Raw genomic sequence first — 18,770 nt, 5'->3', positions numbered from 1 at the left:
ATAAAAACACTGTGTGTGTGTACACCAAACACCACAGGGAGACACCACAGTTTGAGTACATTCTGGGGTGGGGAAAGATTTCCGGTGTAGCCATGAAGACCAAACACTTCGAAGTTCACATACCTACATACATAGTCCTATACCTGAGAAATGTTTAGCAGAGGAAGAGATGTATGTGTGTGTGGGGGGGGGGGGGGTATACGCGTACCTTCGCGTAAGAAATTCCTTTCTGCAGACAACTATCTCATGCAATGCAATAAACACCCTAAAAATTCCAAGCCACTCATTATATCCCCCCATCTGCTTTCATGGCTCCGAGCCAGGATATAATGATGAACCTTAACTTCTTAAGGACAACTAACTTTTGTTTCTGGCTGTCTCAGGGGCTTCTGCCTTCCTCGCTCTCACTTTCCTTCACTGCTGACACGTTTCTGTTAACTGGATACCATCTGCAGGCCTTGATTTCAGGCGCGGGCGGTGGGCTGCATTTTCCTGTGCAACAAGCCTGCTTTGAGCCGCATTAGGTTCGCCATTATTCTCTCATTTCCCCCCTTGCACTTGTACCATTTCATCTCTTCCTGCCTTATTTTTTGTGAGCCACGGTGCACCCACATTATGGTTTATACATGATCTCTCTCTCTTTGAAGCCGGCGGATTTCAGAGCCGCTCTCGTCAGGAGAAGAGCCTTGCGCCAATTTAGCAGGCTGAGGGCCCGGAGCTCCAACATCTCAATCTAAAGGGGGTCACAGGGTGGCACAAGTGAGTGTCAGCAAGAGCTGTTTAATTGCCAATCTAGGCTTCTCCATGGTGTTTAAAGTATAATGACCCATCACTTAATTCTGAGAAGCCCTGGCCCCGCTGCTGAAGAGAATGAATATCAAAGGGTGTTGTGGAACAGGGCAAGCTGCCTACATTCCCTATAACTGCCATAAGTATAATAGACCCATACTTCTGTCGCCCCATTACCACAATAATGTATTTAATTTGCTGTATACTCTTTTTAACTAGCTACCTTTCATAAGGCCTACCTGGGGAATCGGCCGCCTCCCCCCTGCACCTCAAGCCCCCTAAACTTCCCTCCCACCGTTCCCTTTCTTCCCTCCACCCCATGCTCACCTCGAAATCATTGGCTAACCTCCTAATGATAATTCAATCGATGAGCTTAACCTCAATCCCTATCCTACGATTACTGCACCGCTTTTAACCTCTGGAACACACCGAAGGAACAAACACGAAAAACAATGCGTTCCATGCATGCTGCTTCGGAGGAGGGTGAGCTGTGGATTACAAGGTGCTCTGAAGCAGCTCTCCTCCTGGGAGGCTCCCTATTCGTTCCCAGGCTTTGCGAGGTGGTGATGACATTATTTAATGAGGATAACCTTCCTCTTCTCACTGGAGAAGAGGACCCATAAGCATTTTCCCGCCTAACCGATGCTGGTGTGGATTTAGAAATTGAGATGATCTATCACATATGGGACATGGATCTTATTAGCTCCATGATACCCATGGCATAATTACAAACGTTAGAGATGCTACAGTTGGTGTTTCTTAACGACTGTGGTTCTTACTCTTTCCTCCACCAAAATCACTGTTTTGTGAGTAGGAAAAGAGGCATGTTGGCCTGCCTTTCCAACCCTGCCTCTGGTCTTGGGTCCTCATGCTGGCTACAGAGATTGGGGGAAGAGCTTGGGGGATGGCATCTCTGCCATGTTCATGCTGATTTAATTAGGTACCATCCTCAAAACGGATTAGTTGTTGCAGCCCATCGGGAAAGTCTAAACCTCCGCCGATTTAATTAACTTGACTGAAAATCAGATGAGCAGAAAATAAAACTATCATTAGGAGCAATTAGCGACTACTTAAACATACTGCTGCCAACCAGTTTGTAAATAAACTAGCAGTTGCTGAAAAATTAGTCAGAATTAATTAGAAGGGGGAAAAGGAGAACATGGGGATTAGAAAGATCTAGGTACATGTATGCAGGTGTATGTGTGTATGTATTATATATACATTTATATGCTGAAAGATATGTGAATGTACACATGCATATGACTTTTTAACTTTCAAAAACATATTAGAGCTACACAGGCCAACGTGGTCCCCACCAGCCGCATGTGGCTTACTAAGCACCTGAACTGTGTCCAGGCCAAACAAATATGGTGGACGCGTGAAATACACATCAGATTTCAAAAAACTAAGTACAAAAAAGGTAAAACCTCATTAATAGTTGCTTTACAATGATAGCACGTCAGAATGAATAATATTTTGACTCTATTAGGTTGAATAAAATATATCATGAAAAATAATTGTCTGGGTTTTTTTTTTTTCCCTCCTTTTAAAAAATGTGGCTACTAGAAAACTTAAAATTCCCTATGTATAAGGCTCACCTTCTATTTCTACTGGACACTGCTACTTCAGAGAGAGGTGTGTTTGGGTTGGCGGGGGAGTAGGGTGTCCTTTCTTATTGATGCTTAACAGTCTGGAGCTTTGAAAAAACTGATAATCTTTCCTCCAATTCTTCTTTGTATAATAATAAACTTACCTGAACCCTTTCCTTTCTTACCTGGTTTAGGGCAACAGAGAAGTAACACTTTAAAAAGCTCTACACGTCCTAATTACTTCTTCCTGCCTTCTTAAGTTTTCCTTTTTTTTTTTTTTTTTTTTTTTTTGAAATATATTGACTCAGAAATTCAACCTCGAAATTCTGCCATCATCTACCTGGGAAGTTCAGGGCAATTTTTCAGTATTTTCTAGGAGGAAAGCCTAACGCACTGCGGGTCTTATACCCTTAGAACTACACGTAGCAGCAGTCCCTGGATGGTCTGGGAGCGTCTAGAGAACTTTCTGAGAAGTGACCCATGGCCTTGGTTGAACGCCCTCTTTCTTGGAACTCACCTGGACATGGAAGCGTTGACAGTCAGAGCTGTGGGGTAGGGGTGACGGAATCCTCCTGTCGTGATGGGGTACACTGGCTGACCTTGCCTACAAAGAGGGGGTACACAGTGAGAGCATGCAAACAGGGGCGGAGGTGGGGAAAAGGCAGAGAAGAAAAAAGGAAAAGTTCTCTCTGCACAGTAAGCTTTATTCTCATTTTCTCAGAACAAAAATCTTGGGGATTGTACAGGAAGGATCAAAGGGAAGAAACACAGAACAATTTGAATACCATAAATCTGATAGGAATGGCTAATTAAATTTTATAACCTTTGCTTATGTCAATAGAGACCCTCTCCCCAAGCTGAAACTAGGTGTTTTGTTGTAATAATTAAAGGCGAAGTCTCGTTTGCTTTAATGGAGCCATCACACTAATTGAGGGCTACACATCCAAAGGAAAACAATAATGAATGTAAATTTATACCAAAATAAAGTACAGTGAATCAAAGGACTTCAGTTGCGCTTTGGGCCTCTTTCAGTATTTAGATCTCGGTGAGAAAACATTAAATTAACAGAGCTTAATTTGTAGCCTTTTGTCAAATTAACAAGTGTTGACAAGAGTTACCGGGGGGAGAGTCCCCAAGAAGAATTGTGGGTAACCAATAGACAATCACACCTCATTACAATAATTAAAAAATACAGCAACATGCAAAGTAGCATCCTCATGAAAGACACACAACTTTTTCTGACAGAGGGTTGTCTGAGCTGGCTATTCCTTTTTATCTATCCTTCAAATCTCTCTCCATCAGCTGAACGGGGCAAGTGATGACTGAGGACTCTGGGAGGCATGGTCCCACCCTCTGAAGAAGAAATAGGACACACATTCCCATCCACGTCCACCCTCCCTAACAAGACCGAGGAGCAAAAAATCAACAGAAACTCGGCCCAGGGCTGGTATTTAGTGCAGCTACTGCATAATACAAGATGGGTTTTTTTGTTGTTTGTTTGTTTTTAAAGTGTAGAATACGCTCAGCTAGAGAAATCAGGGTAGAACTGGGGGAGAGGAGGTGAACCCCTCCAAAACTGTATCTTCTTTAAGGCTATAAAAGTATGTCTTCCCCAAGACCCAAACTTGAGAGTTTTACCAGGAATTATTCCTGTTAAGATTCAACAAATTGTCCTGTGTCTTTTAAAGAGTAGAGATCACCGATAAACGTGGAGAAATATATATACAAAAGCGCACCACCATAAAACACGTATTACACACATGCATACAAACACACACACACAGAATTCTTACGACATTAAAGGCCTTTCTACTGTGATTTTTAAAACACACATTTTTTAAAGTTAACTAAGCAAGGTTAGCGGGTGGTACTATAAAAGCAAGCCCGGGCGACAGGAAGACAAATTGTAAAAGGCAGTTTGATGATCTGGGCGCTGCCAGGACCTAGGGTTGACAGGAAGGCCCCACATGCTGGAGTGAGGATTCCAGCTGCCCTGCCCGCTCCCCTCAAAATTAGATGAAGCACTCCACATGCAAAGACTCTCAGAGAGATGCTGGTTGAATAACATGGAGCTTCTCAATAGACACAAATTTCCACTGTGGTTGTCAATCTTGGGAGTGATGGTTGGGATGGGGGGTGGAGTTATAACCCCCCACTCCCACCCCCAGATTTCAAAACTAGGCTGTGCCTGTACCCACTCCCCTGCTGCCTCAATCCAATGACAGGACTCCAGTTTGGGCTGCCACCAGCAGAAGAGCCATGATCGGCTTCACAGGGGAGAAGCCCTCGGAGTCTTCTGCAATTCCCAAAGTACCTTAAGGGTACCTTTGTTCACAGAGAAGAACCTAGGGCCTTTGGGGACCATGGGTTCAGAGCGCCAAGTATCAACAGCCTTTTTCTTACATCATCCACCCGAATGGCTACTGACTTGCCTGCCTTTCCACAGGGCACTTCAGCAAGCAACTTCCCCATGACCTCCCACCCACTGCCCTCCCTCCCCAACTCTGTCTTCTGCGAACACAAACATACATGCACAGAATAAATAATAAGCATGTGCCCATGTGAGAAACAAAAAAGGAAATTAAAAAATGGAACTCCTTACTGTGGTACTAACCATCCTAGCGGATGGGGGATTTGTCCTACAGCGCCGGGCGATAGCGGGTAATACGGAGATATATCTGGAGGGTGTGGAGGCCGTGGGATTCCTGAGAGAAGAAGCAGAATTTTAGGTACAAGAGAGGGAGAGAAGGAAAGAGAAACTGTCAGGTGATGGGAACAGGTAAAGGATAAAGGGAGACATTGCCTCTGTAATCCTAGCATGAGGTTCTTTTCACAATTCTGATCCTAAGAACTTGTGGGTAAGTTTCATCTCATTATCCCTCTGCCGCAGCTTGAAAAGTTTATCTCACTCTAGATGGATCCTACACTGGCTAAACGCAGACAAACTCAGAAAATGCCAGCTTGGGTATTTCTGCCTTATGTGATTGGTATGATTATTTGAATTGAAAAAAAAAAAAAGAGGGCTTCCCTGGTGGCGCAGTGGTTGAGAGTCTGCCTGCCGATGCAGGGGACACGGGTTCGTGCCCCGGTCCGGGAGGATCCCACATGCCGCGGAGCGGCTGGGCCCGTGAGCCATGGCTGCTGAGCCTGCGCGTCCGGAGCCTGTGCTCCACAACGCGAGAGGCCACAACAGTGATGGGCCCGCGTACCGCAAAAAAAAAAAAAAAAAAATCTAATAGGGTTGGCACATAGTAGGGGATCAAGTAATATTAAATCCCTTTGTCCTCACAACTTGTCCCTTCCCTCCTTCCTTTTAATTCTAATGACTTACCTACATGAGTTACTCCTCTGGTTTCTAATATACTTTTTGAGTTATAGCTTTTGAAAGGTTACCCGTGCCTTCTTTCAAAAAAGTTAATTCTGTTTAAATGTGTCCAACTCCACTTTGAAGACGAGCTGTAGGAGACACTCACACAATGCCTTGGCATCTTATCCAAGGCAGAATCTGAACTGAACAGACCAGGAGATGTTGGAGGCCTGGTCCACTCAGTTCTAGAGCCTGGTTTTCTAGAGGACCAAGTTGCCTGCGTGAGTTAACCCATCCGCTGACTGGGTACTGCTGGACCATGGGGGCTGAGGAGTGAGTTCTGAAGGCCTGTGCCACCGCACGCTTATTAATTCCACAGAAACACATCCTGCAATCAATCCTTAGAAATCAAGAGGGCTGGGAGCAATTTGGACCCAGAGGAGCAGATCCACGCAGCTCACGTAGGAAGCAAAACGAACAATTCCTCAGAATTAAAACAGTATCGAAGGGCATGAGCTGCGTGTTCGCGGATGAAAACTATTTCATTTTTTAAAAAATTCTTTCAGGAAGCTTTTAATCTGTAAATTAAGCCTCCCTGGGTGACATTTTCATGCAGACATTGCTTTCTCTCTATTACAAAAACCAAACAGATTAGCTGGGCTTGGACCCTACACCAAGCCATTCGCACACTTGAAAGAACATTCGCAGAGGAAAAGTAAACAGTCCGCAGACGTTAATCATATGCTTTACGATAACCATTTAAAAGCTATTCCCTGTACTACCATTATTTAAATGAGACGCTGAAGCTGCCATTCACTCGTGGAGCCTGGGGCCGGCTGGCAGCCTCCTCCAGCCAGCCAACCACCAGGCTGGGTCCCCCACGAGCACAAAGGGGGCTCAGAGCTGGTGAGAGCCAGCTCATGTGTGGCTTCATTCAGGGGCAGCCAAGGCGGCCTGAACAGGCAGTCTACCTCAGCTCAACACCGAACAATTCCCTCCGACAAAGTGACATGGGAATAGCCATTCTGAATCCATCCTTCTAATTAGCTAGCTGGGAAGAGAAACCAACCCCAGCCAGTGCATCGCCCAGCCAGAAAGATACACCCTTGGCCTTAGCTGTTCTCCCAAGACCACCCCGCCTTGTTTTATATCTTGTTGCAGGGAGCTATAAGTAACCTCGCCTTCTCCCTCTCTCCTCTTTAGGGAAAAAGCACGTGGGATGGAAAGGAGGGACAAGCATAAAAGCTGGAGTAATGTGGCATCTTCTGCCTGAGACCCTATTGGTTGTTCCGTGATGCAATGAGGAAACCATGTTGGACTTGGGTCTTCCCATCTGCAAAACGGGCTTGATGATAAATACCTAGGATATTTCGGGGGAGGAAGAACTCAAAGAAATCAGCAAACAGAATGCAGAACCCAGTGATGTGGTCCCTCGAGGCTGCACCAAGTCATCGTCAAGTGACTATAGTCCCTTAGGCACCAAGGAAATGGGGCTTCAGGGAAACACGCTGTTGGGGCTCTTACACTCCCAAGGAGCTGAGGAGGAGTCCATGACATGCTTCCAAAACTATTACTGCCTCCGAGTCTGTTTGAGGCTCTTGGAGTTATAAAAGCCACTCCTAAGAATCACCGAGTGACTCACAGCCAGGTCCCCCACACGGCCCCTGCAGGCGTACCCGGAGCTCTAAAGAGATCCTTAGCGCTGCAGATGGACTCCTCCAAAGGGGAGGAGAGATCCACTCCCTCACCAGGCTCTGGCCTCCCTGAACGGCTTCCTTGTCAATATCTGGGAGAGGAACAGAGCCTCTCCACCGCCACTGCAGCCAGTCCCCAAGTCAACATCCCTCCCCAGCGGGTCCCCTGGTGGCCCTGAGACCAGCACACTCTCTTTGCACCCAAGCACTCGGCCTACCTGTTTTGGGGTCTACGTCAGCTGGTAAGTGTGGAGGCGGGTTTCCCGGCGTGAAGTGTTCATTGCTGTATGTGATAAGAGGCGTGAGAGGGTGGACATGGTGAGGGTGCTGCACAACCGGTACTTTGTTCGACTGTGGGGAGGGAAAGAACAGAGAAGGACACCGTCACGCCAGTTCCGACAGCCCAGGACTCCCGACCCTCAGGATGCCCTGACCGCTCCCCACACCCTCCCACACCTGGACTCTGTAAGATGCAGTCAACTCCGCCCACCGCCCTGGTCCACGTACTAAAATACCAGACAGCTGTGATTCCGCTCTCTGGGTAGGTGCGCCTCAGTCTTTACCTCCCCCCTGGGCCTGGCTTCCTACTGTGTTCCTGCAGGTGGCGGGGAATCTCCTACCCCAGGGCCCACGGGGAGGGACCTTCAGGAGGCAGGCAGGCTTCACAGGGGACCGGCTAGGGAAACCCTTGGTGACAAGAAACCTGGCAGGGCCCTAATCCCACCACCCCAGGCTCTGAACCCCTCCTGGCCCCTTAGAACCAGTGGGCAAACTACAATCCTTCCCAGACAGCCAGGACAGGATGGAAAGCCTCACTCGTGGTCTGGTTGGGAGTGTGAACTTTACCAGAAAGCTCTACACTGCCAGGCGAGCACCTGCATACTTTATGCACATAAAGCAGCCCGGGTTCACCAGGAATCTCATTAGGAAGTCGCGGGGAATGCTAACAGATTAACTGGATGCTGACGAATTGGGCTAATAAGAGGTATGTACGCATTTTAGAAATGGGCAGCTCTAGAAAAAAAGGACAAGGCGTTTTAACGTCTGGGAAGAGTTGCTAGGTGGAGAGAAGGAGAAAAAAATAAAAAGAAAACCATTTTAAAGATTTTCCTAGTTGCAATGACCAGACCTTCCCAAATTATCTTATGCTCCTTCCCCCACCCCAGTCTCTACCACCCCCTCCCCGGCCCACTATGAGACGCTGTAACTCAGCCCAGCAAGATCACAAAGAAAAACTTAAGCTGAAACAAGCGAACTACTGGGCCATTTACCGAGAGTAATCCAATTGCAAAAAACCCTATTCCCAATAGAGGATTTTCACTAAAATCCTACAACAGGGACATTTAACCAGATTAGGTACCAGCAAAGATAAAGAGGCTAGTATTAGATGATGAATGGATTAGAGTCAAGTTTCATTTTAGAACGTGTCTTCATTTCCTTTTATTACTTTTAGGAAGGCACAACTTGCATTAACATCAAGGAAAAGGAATTGCATTAAAAGAAAAGAAGGAAGGTTCAAGTGCTGCCCACTAGCGCCTCTTGAGTTCAGGGACCACCAAGCAGTTAGTTCTCTATGTTTTCCTTCTTGTCCTTTTTTTTTTAAATGGGTGAAGAAAGAAGGGGTGTGATATAGTAAGAGTATTTCTTACCACAGTTAATTGTGGGGAGGGCATTTTAAAAGGCGCTTCTAACTTTTTCATGGGTATGTTTGGAAAGAAAAATATGGCTTTCCTAAATGCTCCTGGAAAAAAACACAGAAAAAGAAGCCAACACGCCCAACAGCCGGGTTTAATGATTTCTATAAACAACTGGACACTTTCAGAGAAAGACGGTAGCTAGTGGCTCATGGGAGACTTATATCGTGAGCTATCATTTTGCAATCACAACATCGAAATTAAATGCACCCAGTAACACTTCCTTCGTCAGCAGCTATGAAGGTCTGGACATGGCCCAAGTCAGCTGAGTGAAGGGCAGCCACTCCAAGGCCAGTGCCAGCATCTCCTGGTCATGCACTGAGGAGTGTTTTAGGAACCATTTCTGTTTCGGACAACTTAAAAAATAACCAACAAATAAGCTCTCACTGTGTGCTGGGGTGGAGAGGGAAAAGAGCAAGAGACGAAACCTACCCGATGGAGTGGAGACCATTAGGAGGAAAGGAAAATGACAGTTGCTGCCTTCTAGAAGTTTTCTATCTGGTTGGAAAGACACACACCCACTGAAATGAAAGAAAGCAGACCAGGGCTTCCCTGGTGGTGCAGTGGTTAAGAATCTGCCTGCCAATGCAGGGAACATGGGTTCGAGCCCTGGTCTGGGAAGATCCTACATGCCATGGAACAACTAAGCCCGTGCGCCAGAACTACTGAGCCTGCACTCTAGAGCCCACAAGCCACAACTACTGAAGCCCGCCAGCCTAGAACCTATGCTCCGCAATAAGAGAAGCCACCGCAGTGAGAAGCCCGTGCACTGTAACGAAGACCCAATGCAGCCAAAAATAAAATAAATAAGTTAAAAAAAAAGAATCCACCTGCCAATGCAGGGGACATGGGTTCGAGCCCTGGTCCGGGAAGATCCCACATGCCGCGGAGCAACTAAGCCTGCGTGCCACAACTACTGAGCCTGCGTTCTAGAGCCCGCGAGCTGCGACTACTGAAGCCCGCGCGCCCAGAGCCCGTGCTCCGCAACAAGAAGCCACCGCAGTGAGAAGCCATGAACCGCAACAAAGAGTGGTCCCCGCTCGCCGCAACTAGAGAAAGCCCGTGTGCAATAACAAAGACCCAACGCAGCCAGAAATAAATAAATAAATTTATTTTAAAAAAAGAAAAGAAAGCAGACCAGTCCCAGACAGTTTAAAATAAGTGTGGAGAAACTGTGGGACCCGTGGGAAGAACCACAGATAGCCCAAGGGAGGGAAGATCGTCACTTAGGAGTCTGAAGGACTTCCAGGGAACGAGCCCACCACAAGCAGTGGAAGAAAGCAAGTGTATAAACCTGTGATGGGAAAAGGGCAGTGAGACTTGCATTCCCAGCTCTGCTCGAGTCAAGCATCTCTCAGGATGCTTATCACAAACTTGGATCCCTGATACTAAGAAATTTCTCAGGAGGGACCTGATTCGGTAGGTCTGGGCTCAGGACCCAGGCATCTTGGGTCTGCCCATGGAGTACCACAGGTGTCTCTTCTGTTTAGCCATGACCCCTAGACCAGAGAACCACGAGATCCCAGACAAGCACAAACGTTAGGAGACTTGAGTCCTAATCATGAAGTGTGTCCTAGTTCTGACAGAGTCCATGGAAAGGGCTTAGTACAAAGCCTGCCATGTGGTAAGCACAGGAATGGTGGCTTATTATTATTGTGATTTTTGTTGTTCGGGAGAAGCTGCCCGATGGCACGGTTCTGTTTGCGGTTCAGAAGTGCATATCCCATGGCTGTCTTCCAAGCAGGAAACGCTGGGGAGACCCTCTTTCTCTACCTGTCCACTGAAGGACGAAGATAGCATTTGGGCAACAGTGAAGTTCACACGTATGTGAGAAAAATGCTCCCTCTTCCTGTTAGATACACGTATAAAGGGGATTCTAACAAAAGTCGGACACCTGTTCTGGCTGCCATCACTCTCGTATCATTTTGCACATCTCAGCCTACTAGCCAATTAGTCTCTTCCGGTTCAGTCAGAACTCTGTAGCATGGGGAGGGGTGGTCAGAGGAGGGTGAAGGGATCTGAAGTTTTAACTGCTGCCTGGCTTTGGGATGGGGGGATGCAGGTCCCACTGGGACATGGAACTCTTCTGATGTGACTGCATGACAGGCAAGTCCCTAGAAACAACACAATCACACGGCTCTCCAGGCTGGCTGGATCCTAAGCAAGTGCAGGGAGATGCAGTCATACGTGTAGAAACCAGGGTCTAATTGCCACTCCCACTGAACCTGCCTGTACCTGGACTGCTTGTATGATGGGAGGACGTCCTTCTAGAAAATGCCCATGTCTCTCCAGCCTCAGATCCCCACAGTCCTTTCTGTCTGCACCATATTATGTCCACTGCTGGGGTCGCAATAACCTTTCTTGGTGCTCCCATAGCTAAGTCCCTGAAGGACAAAGACGATGTGTTGCAGACCTTTGTGTCCCCTGTAATGCCCAGCCTGTGGGAGTAGGGAGCACACTCTCATAAACTGCATAAGAACCACCAAACTGCAACAGTAAGCATCAGAAGAAGAGAAGGATAGACAGAGCCAGCCTCACAGATTCATTTCAGTAAATGTCGCTGCTCTTAAATGGCATCTACTCAGAATCACAGAGTAGAGCTGGGGAGGCAGAGAGCACTTCAGAAACCATTCAGTCCAATACCTTATTACAACAGCGTCTTTAAAAAATGGTTTTAGAGCCCACTGGCTTGCACACGGGGACCAAGAGTGAAGTCTGAGAATTCCAGGAAGACTCGGGTTTAAATCCTACTTCAATCCAGCTGTGTAACCTCTCACAGGCCTTCGTTTCTGTGTAAACTCCGGATGAGAACTGTGTCTACCGAACAGGGTTGTTGTGAAAATTAAAAGAGATCATGCCTGTAAAGTGCGTATTAGCACAGTGCCTGGCACATCCACACATGCCGTGCAAAGAAGCTTTGAAAACTACAGTCCAATGAATACTAACAACGAGGGACCAGTGAAGGTGACGTCTGCTACCCCTCCGGTCTCTTGTCATTAAAGTCACAGGGGGCAACGTAGTCACAGACCGCACTCCTTACTGCAAAGGCAAAGATGTGCACGGCGGGACAAGAGTACACGGATGTCCTGCAGCCACCCTCCCTCAGGTGCACGCCCTGCTTAAAAATGCCATGTTTGGTCCATAAATATATTTTATTATGTCTTTTGAGAAAAGCCATCACTTTATTATGCTAATAAATAACACTGCCACAGAAGAGTTGAAGGTTAAACAAGAATAGCCGATGACAACCAAGGTCCTTCCAGAATCAGGGGGAGGGCCTCGAAGTAGGAGCTGATATAAACGAAACACGGAACCACCACCCAAATAGGAAATGTCCCTTAGACTTTCCCCTTGGCTATGAACAGCTCCCACTTCTTTAAAGAGGTCTTTAAGGATTGTGTTCAAAACTGTACAAACCTAAGAAAATTCAGATGTGAAAAGTACCTTTTGTGAGGGACATGGAAAACCTTCCAGAAATGCATCCAGGAATCTAAATTAAAGCTACAATGTCTGCTGGGAGTGTCGGTGGGGTAAACAGGCTGAAATATGTATCTCCTCCCTCTTTTATCTTTCTACGGAGTCCAGTGTTCAAGGCAAACAACTGTAACATAAAACTAGGTGCCTCTTAGGCAAGCGCTTTATCTAAATATTAAATATGTCTTCAAAACTACCCAGGGGTGCAAAATCATTACCTCCAGGGACAGCTAACTAAAGTTCAAGGTTGTGAGAGTGGCAATCATGGGAGGCTGCATGGATAGCTTAAGCTGCTGCCAGTTAAGCCTGAAAGAATATGACGAGCACTGGGAATCTCTGAGCCACAAAAAACAGCAAACATTCCTAAAATATTCCACACAAGGTCAGGGAGTTAGGCCATAGTCGCCCATACACATCAGCACTACCGGCGCCTGAAACTCACCCAGAGCGCCACTCAGGACCCCTTGCCTAACTAAACAGTCCTCTGACCGAGACCTCTCTGGCTCACACCAGCGCAGCTCACAGCTGCCAATCTAATGGAGCCTGTGTTGAGTGGGACAGACTTTATTCAGTCCTCACAAAGAAACCTATGAAGTAGTTGCATTTGTTATTAGCTCACCCAGCAGGTGAGGAAACCTGTCCCAGGTCACAGGCTCTGCGGGCTCACCTGTCCGACTCTACCTCCTGCTGCTGTGTCTGCGGAGACGAGCCCTGGGACGGGGTTCACTGCCGGGTGGGGTAGTGAGCTGCACCCAGGAAGCCCAGCCTGGGCCGGCCTTCCCAGCTGGACACAGATGCTTCAGGCCTCATAAGGGGATCTGTCCCCCATACTCCCCACCTGCCAGTCTCTGGAACCTAGACCAGCTCAGCACACAGTGCTCCTGCCATCCCCCAATTAGGAGTAGCTCAGGGCTCCCCGCCTCAGCCAGGCACACCCCTGCTACGGAGCACGAGGCATCTTTAGCAGGGATTTTTACACCATGTGGCAGATTATGGAGGGAGGGGTGTAGAACAGTTAGTGGCATGTTTCTGCTTCTCAAATACAGACACAAGCGATATCAGGGCCCAGCAGGATTCTGGTGACAGATGTGGTCAGTTCTGGCAGCAAAGAAAAAGTCAGCTAAAAGCCCAAACTTATTAAATGAAGGAAACACCATCTATTTAAAAGGAACCAAAATCCTCATCTGACTTTAAATTATTGAGGCTTTATGTTTTCTACCTGGAGGAATGGCTGTTACTCATTTCTCCCCCGGTTCTGCTCATCAAGCCCTATGGGTTTTGAGCACTGAATAGTGAAATTAGAAAGAAAAGGTCCTTTAACAGCCCTCAAAGCACACAAAGGCTTTCCACCCAAAGTATTCATCCTACTGCAGTGGGAGGAGTGCGGAGGGGGCACCCCCTGTGGCTGACCTTTGACCCCTCGAGAACCCTTAAGCCCGGTGTTCTGGCCGTGCCACCCTCATCGCCGAGCGCCCACACACCCGTCCACCAAACGTTGCTCTCGATCGGGAACCTGGCAAGTGAAAGAGTGATTCAGGCCCTTCTAGATCCCCCTGCCGGCCCTCCTCTCACCCCAACCCCTCCACCTTCTCTAACTGTGGGGAACCCAAAGGGAATGAAAGCTCGCCATTCACCCCGCAACCTATTAATCAACAGACGTTGAAAACAAATAGAGCCATTGCTAGCCCTGGCCTCTCGGGTGGCCGGCCCTCCTCTTCAATACTCCCCTATGGCTCTCCCTTTCTGAAGAAGAAAAATGGGGCCAGAAAGCGCCTTTACGGGGCCAGCACAATAAAACAAAAGCAGCACAGAGGAGCATTTGTCAGCCTTCTCCCCTCCCCAGGGTGGATATGAAGGGTCTCCAGAGTCTCAGATGACCGGCCCTCCCGGGGTCTGAAATCAGCATCAGGAAGGGACACTGTTCACTCGAGGTTTACGCTGAAAAATGGGTTTAAGGCTCATCTCTACGCACTTTTTTCCAGATGCCACTTACTATGGCTGCACCAAGGTCAATGGCGACTAGCGAAACGTTAATAGACGCTGCTAGTCACTGGAGTCATGGAGCGCAGATGAGAAGGAGGGGCTGGGATGAGGAGAGGCTGTTTCTTCCTCATCAACGACCCCTTGTTGACTCAACTAGTCCTATTTTTTTGGGCTATGAACCAGAGAGGAAGGGTCAGCGATGGTAACCTTCCTGCCTCAACAACCCACTGACTGCATCAACAAAGGAGCAGCCACTTCCGTTACTGGGATGATGACGTCAGGGACGAGCCTGTATCCAGGCCGGTGCGCACAGCCTCACTTATCTGCTGAGCATCTCGCTACTGTATCCTGTAAACCTCCTGCATGCACGGAGGGGAAGGGTGGCGGGCGGACATCCACCACGGCCTGAAGGGCTGCTCTCCACCCTTTACTCTGCCCCTCTCCCCTCACAGCTGTCCGAAGCCCAGCCAGCGAGGACCCACCTAGTGCAGGGGCCGTTCATGGTTGGGCACTGCTCCACTCTAAGGCCCTGCCCCCAGCTAAGGGGGCACTGTTTCCCTGGGCAAGACTTCTACTGATGGCTACAGCACTGCCTGTTGGAAATAATAAATAACACCGAGAAAGTTTTGCTTGAAGAAATGAGGTGGTTAAGAGAAAGGAGGTCTACCTATGAGATGCAAAAAAGAAACACCCATTCTGCAACTATAGCCTGTATCACCCTGCATCACCCAGCCTGCATCACCCAGCCTGCATCACCTGGCCTGCATCCTGTGCGCCTAAGGCTGCAGAGTTATAGCTTCTGCAACCACCAGAGCCTGCCACTCAGGGTGCTGCTTATTTGTTTTGTGAATTATCGATGGCTGACTTCTTCTCCCTCCCCGCCGCAACCCTTCTTTCTCTGGAATCAAATCCATTTAGACAGCAAGAAGAGGGAGAGAGAAGATTCTCCCAGCCGTCTATGAAATTCTGCCGACTCACAGTTCCTCCTGTACTCACACAGGCATTAAAATTCCTCGTGCAGGGAAATGACTGAACAGGGCAGGCAGGGAGAGAATAAACGTGCAGCCAATTTTCATCCACATTCTCATACACACATGCATATACATAGAACTAACACAAACCATCCTAAGCTCTTGGCCTTTTTCGGGGCGTTTTTGGGTTTTTTTTTCTTTGTCTATTTGTTTGTTTTGCCCCTTCTATAATATAACAACCCGGCGGGTAACACACCAAACAGATTGCCAAGCATAAAAGGTCTAAGGGGCCAAATTCAGCATTTCTTAACGACCTTTTCTCAATCTCCCAAAAGGAGGAGGGGAGGGGGGGAGGGGGGGGCTGGAGGTGTTAGGGTGGGGAGTGGACGCAGGAAGGGGAACATTGAAACCTTGAAAATAAAGATGTGCTCCGGCCGCCTGGCTTTGTGAACGTCGCAGCCAAGGCCCAACCCAGCAGAGCTGTGCTTCCACAGGCTCTTGAACAATTACTTCCAGTTAAGTTCATTAAATATAATTCATTTCCACTCATTCTCATTTATTTTCCAATAAAAAGAAGGCATCCCATCGTGCTTCCCCCAACTAACCTTTAAAGCACTTGCGAGCTTAAGTCTTGGCCCGCCCAGTCCAGGCTCGCCCCTGACCAGTGAGTTCCCAGGGTTTTCTTCCTGCCTGCCACAGGATCCCGGGGGTGGGGGGGCGGGTACGGCAGCACAAGGGGGCCCTCTGACCATCTTAATCCTCCACCAGGTCTCAGAAATGAGGACCAGCCGCTCCACCCTGAAGTAATTCCCCAGGAAAGGCAACCTCCACCCTCCCGCAAGATATTTTTCTACTACTTGGGCATTAAATGATTAGCGCTAGCATAATCAATCTTGTTAAGTGTCCGAGTTTGCAGGGAATGTTTGGGACTTGGGTAAGAGAGTACAGCTGTTTCTAGGAGAGCCGATTTTCAAAACAGAGCCAGGAATAAAACTAACCTATTCCAAATGAAGAAATCCAAAAGCTCAAATTTAAAACAACTTTTAAAAAAATAATGATTTCCAGACCATCTCCCCCCGCAAACACAACAACCCCAAATCTAGGGATTCCTAAATAAGATGGAAAGGAAATCACCAATTTTGATTTAGAATAAGTTTTAAGTACATAATGGTTATTACATCCTGGGGATTTCAAGAAAGAAGCAGTGAACAAAATCTGATACCACCTTTCTAATTTATTTATAATGAACAGCTGTATAAAAATGTCTTTCGTATTTCTTAAACACCCTGTGCCTAACTTTCCAATCTAGACGGTATTTGAAAACCATGCCTGTTACATGAGTCTGATAAGTTTCCTTCAGAGAGCAGGTAGATTTCTCTCTAGTAACAAACAGGTGAACCGAGAGGAGGGATGGACATTTTGACGGGACCCACGGATACAAATGGCCAAACCTCGGATTTGGCAGGAATTCAGCAAAGAGAGACTAAAGAGAAGACGAAAGCAAAGGCAAAACTGCATCCTTCTGCTCTATTTTGCCCCGTTAGTGTCCCAAACGTGGGCATTCTTTAACAGACATCTATAGCCTCCATAAACGATACATGTAAAAGGACACGGAAATTCAGTGTGGTAAGGAGGACACAGCACCGCTACCCCCTCTGAGTGCAGCTGTCCAAAGTTTAAGGTAACATGGGAATGACCCAAGCAAAGTTCACTTAAAAAAAAAAAAAAAAAGCCTTCGAATGTGTGCAGAAGTATGTAATCTGAAGGGCATGTCAGGATTTCATCACATTCCAAAATATTGCAGAAGGAAAGAATTCCATGACATAGCTCAACCAGGCCTCCACCATCCCCAAACCACAAAGGGGAGGTTTCCCTAAAAATACAAGGTTGCAGGCTCTGTTGCTTCCAGAAAACACGGAGGCAGCAGCCTGTTGTGACAATACAAAGATCATAATATCTGTATCATCAGAGTCGGGAATTTACCCTTTCAAAGGAACTCCCTTCCCATAAGCCATAAAGAATGGAGGTTTCCCCATCCCCAAAGCAGCAGGACCGCTATGAAGTAACCCAAGTAATTTGAGTAAACAAAGGTCTGGAACCTTTCAGGAATCTGGAAACGGGAGGCTGTGCTGGGTGGGAAATTTGTGGCAACACAATTTGTACACTTGCAGTGCCAGCCTGCACGCTCTTCGCCACAATTCTTGACAGTTTACACAATTGTACCTTGAACCAGAAAGCTGCACAGAACCAGAAAGGAAAACCAAGACATCCATCTGTCATTCCTTCACGCTCAACCAGAGAGCTCTCTGCCACCTTGATAGTTCAACACGACATGCAGGATTTTAATTCATGATTTTGAAAACACAAGGACTCTTACAGTGTGTAGTATATTTCATTCCTTCTTCCCCCAAATATGGGGTCTAAGAGCTGACTGACCACTGCAAATGTTTCCGTTTGGCCATTTAACAACAAAATAATAACGAAAGCAATAATAAAGACAATTAAGGAACCGCCTCCGAATTCAAGAGAATGCTCTTAACAGCTCGTGGCAAAGGATTTGACCCGAGAGTTGAACAGAGTATCAAGTATTCTAAGCCCCAAATTGGTATTGCAAAAGGGCCTTCTTCCTAATCATTAACAGCACAATAGGCTGTCATCAGTCTCTTGCTCAGGTTTCCAAAACACATTTTATATTAAGTTTACAAAATACAAACACCGCAAGCAAGACTGGAGCCCTAAAAGGCCAGCAGCATCTAAATTTGGAGATTGAAAATAAATACAACCAAAGACATAGCAACACAAAGTTAGCATTAAATATGAAACCACAATACACGGTTTACATAAGCCCTGCTACTGGAAAAGCCTTATAGCTCAAAAATGTCTCAAGCTTCCAAAGTATGCTCCTCTATGAGGGCATGTCATTCTTCCTTCTCTTTCTTCCAGTGGAGCCCACCCTGGTGGGTGAAGTGGAAAAAAATTATTTGTTAGAAGAAATCCCAAATCCCACCGCCCTTTTCCAGATTCCAGCTCGCCTGCACTTGGGGAGCCAGGTCTGCATCGCTATAGAACCGTAAGGATTGTGATGAAAGTCAAGCTTTCTCTCCTCCCCATCTTTTTTTTTTCTTTAACCCTTTCCCCCCTCCCCCAAAAACCACTATGAAAAGTACACAGTGAAAGAGCACAGCTTGAGATGACCATTTATTCTTGTCTTGTTTTTCCTTCCCACCGTCTGAATTTTTTTTAAAAAAAAGCACAAAGGTTTAATGGTC

At 47.1% G+C, this 18,770-nt stretch overlaps 1 protein-coding gene across 39 annotated transcripts in view; it reads right to left on the bottom strand.

Annotated features, from left to right (window-relative positions):
- TCF7L2 (transcription factor 7 like 2) overlaps positions 1-18,770 on the bottom strand; it is a 197,490-nt gene that overhangs the window by 17,845 nt on the left and 160,875 nt on the right. For 31 of the 39 annotated variants that reach the window (XM_027112631.1, XM_027112629.1, XM_027112630.1 and 28 more), the window contains 3 exons: positions 7,598-7,730; positions 4,981-5,083; positions 2,896-2,982 (listed from right to left, as the gene is read on the bottom strand). In XM_027112631.1, coding sequence (XP_026968432.1) covers positions 2,896-2,982; positions 4,981-5,083; positions 7,598-7,730 — 323 coding nt within the window. The remainder of the gene's footprint in view (positions 1-2,895; positions 2,983-4,980; positions 5,084-7,597; positions 7,731-18,770) is intronic. The other 8 variants (XM_027112610.1, XM_027112612.1, XM_027112616.1 and 5 more) reach the window with 1 other exon arrangement.

The sequence above is a fragment of the Aethalodelphis obliquidens genome, unplaced genomic scaffold (assembly GCF_003676395.1).
Source record: "Aethalodelphis obliquidens isolate GAN/ISIS:26980383/991018 unplaced genomic scaffold, ASM367639v1 scaffold11, whole genome shotgun sequence".
In the NCBI taxonomy this organism is placed as follows: domain Eukaryota; kingdom Metazoa; phylum Chordata; class Mammalia; order Artiodactyla; family Delphinidae; genus Aethalodelphis; species Aethalodelphis obliquidens.
The sequence above is the reverse complement of the archived record's forward strand: the minus strand, read 5'-3'. Positions and strand labels throughout refer to the sequence as shown.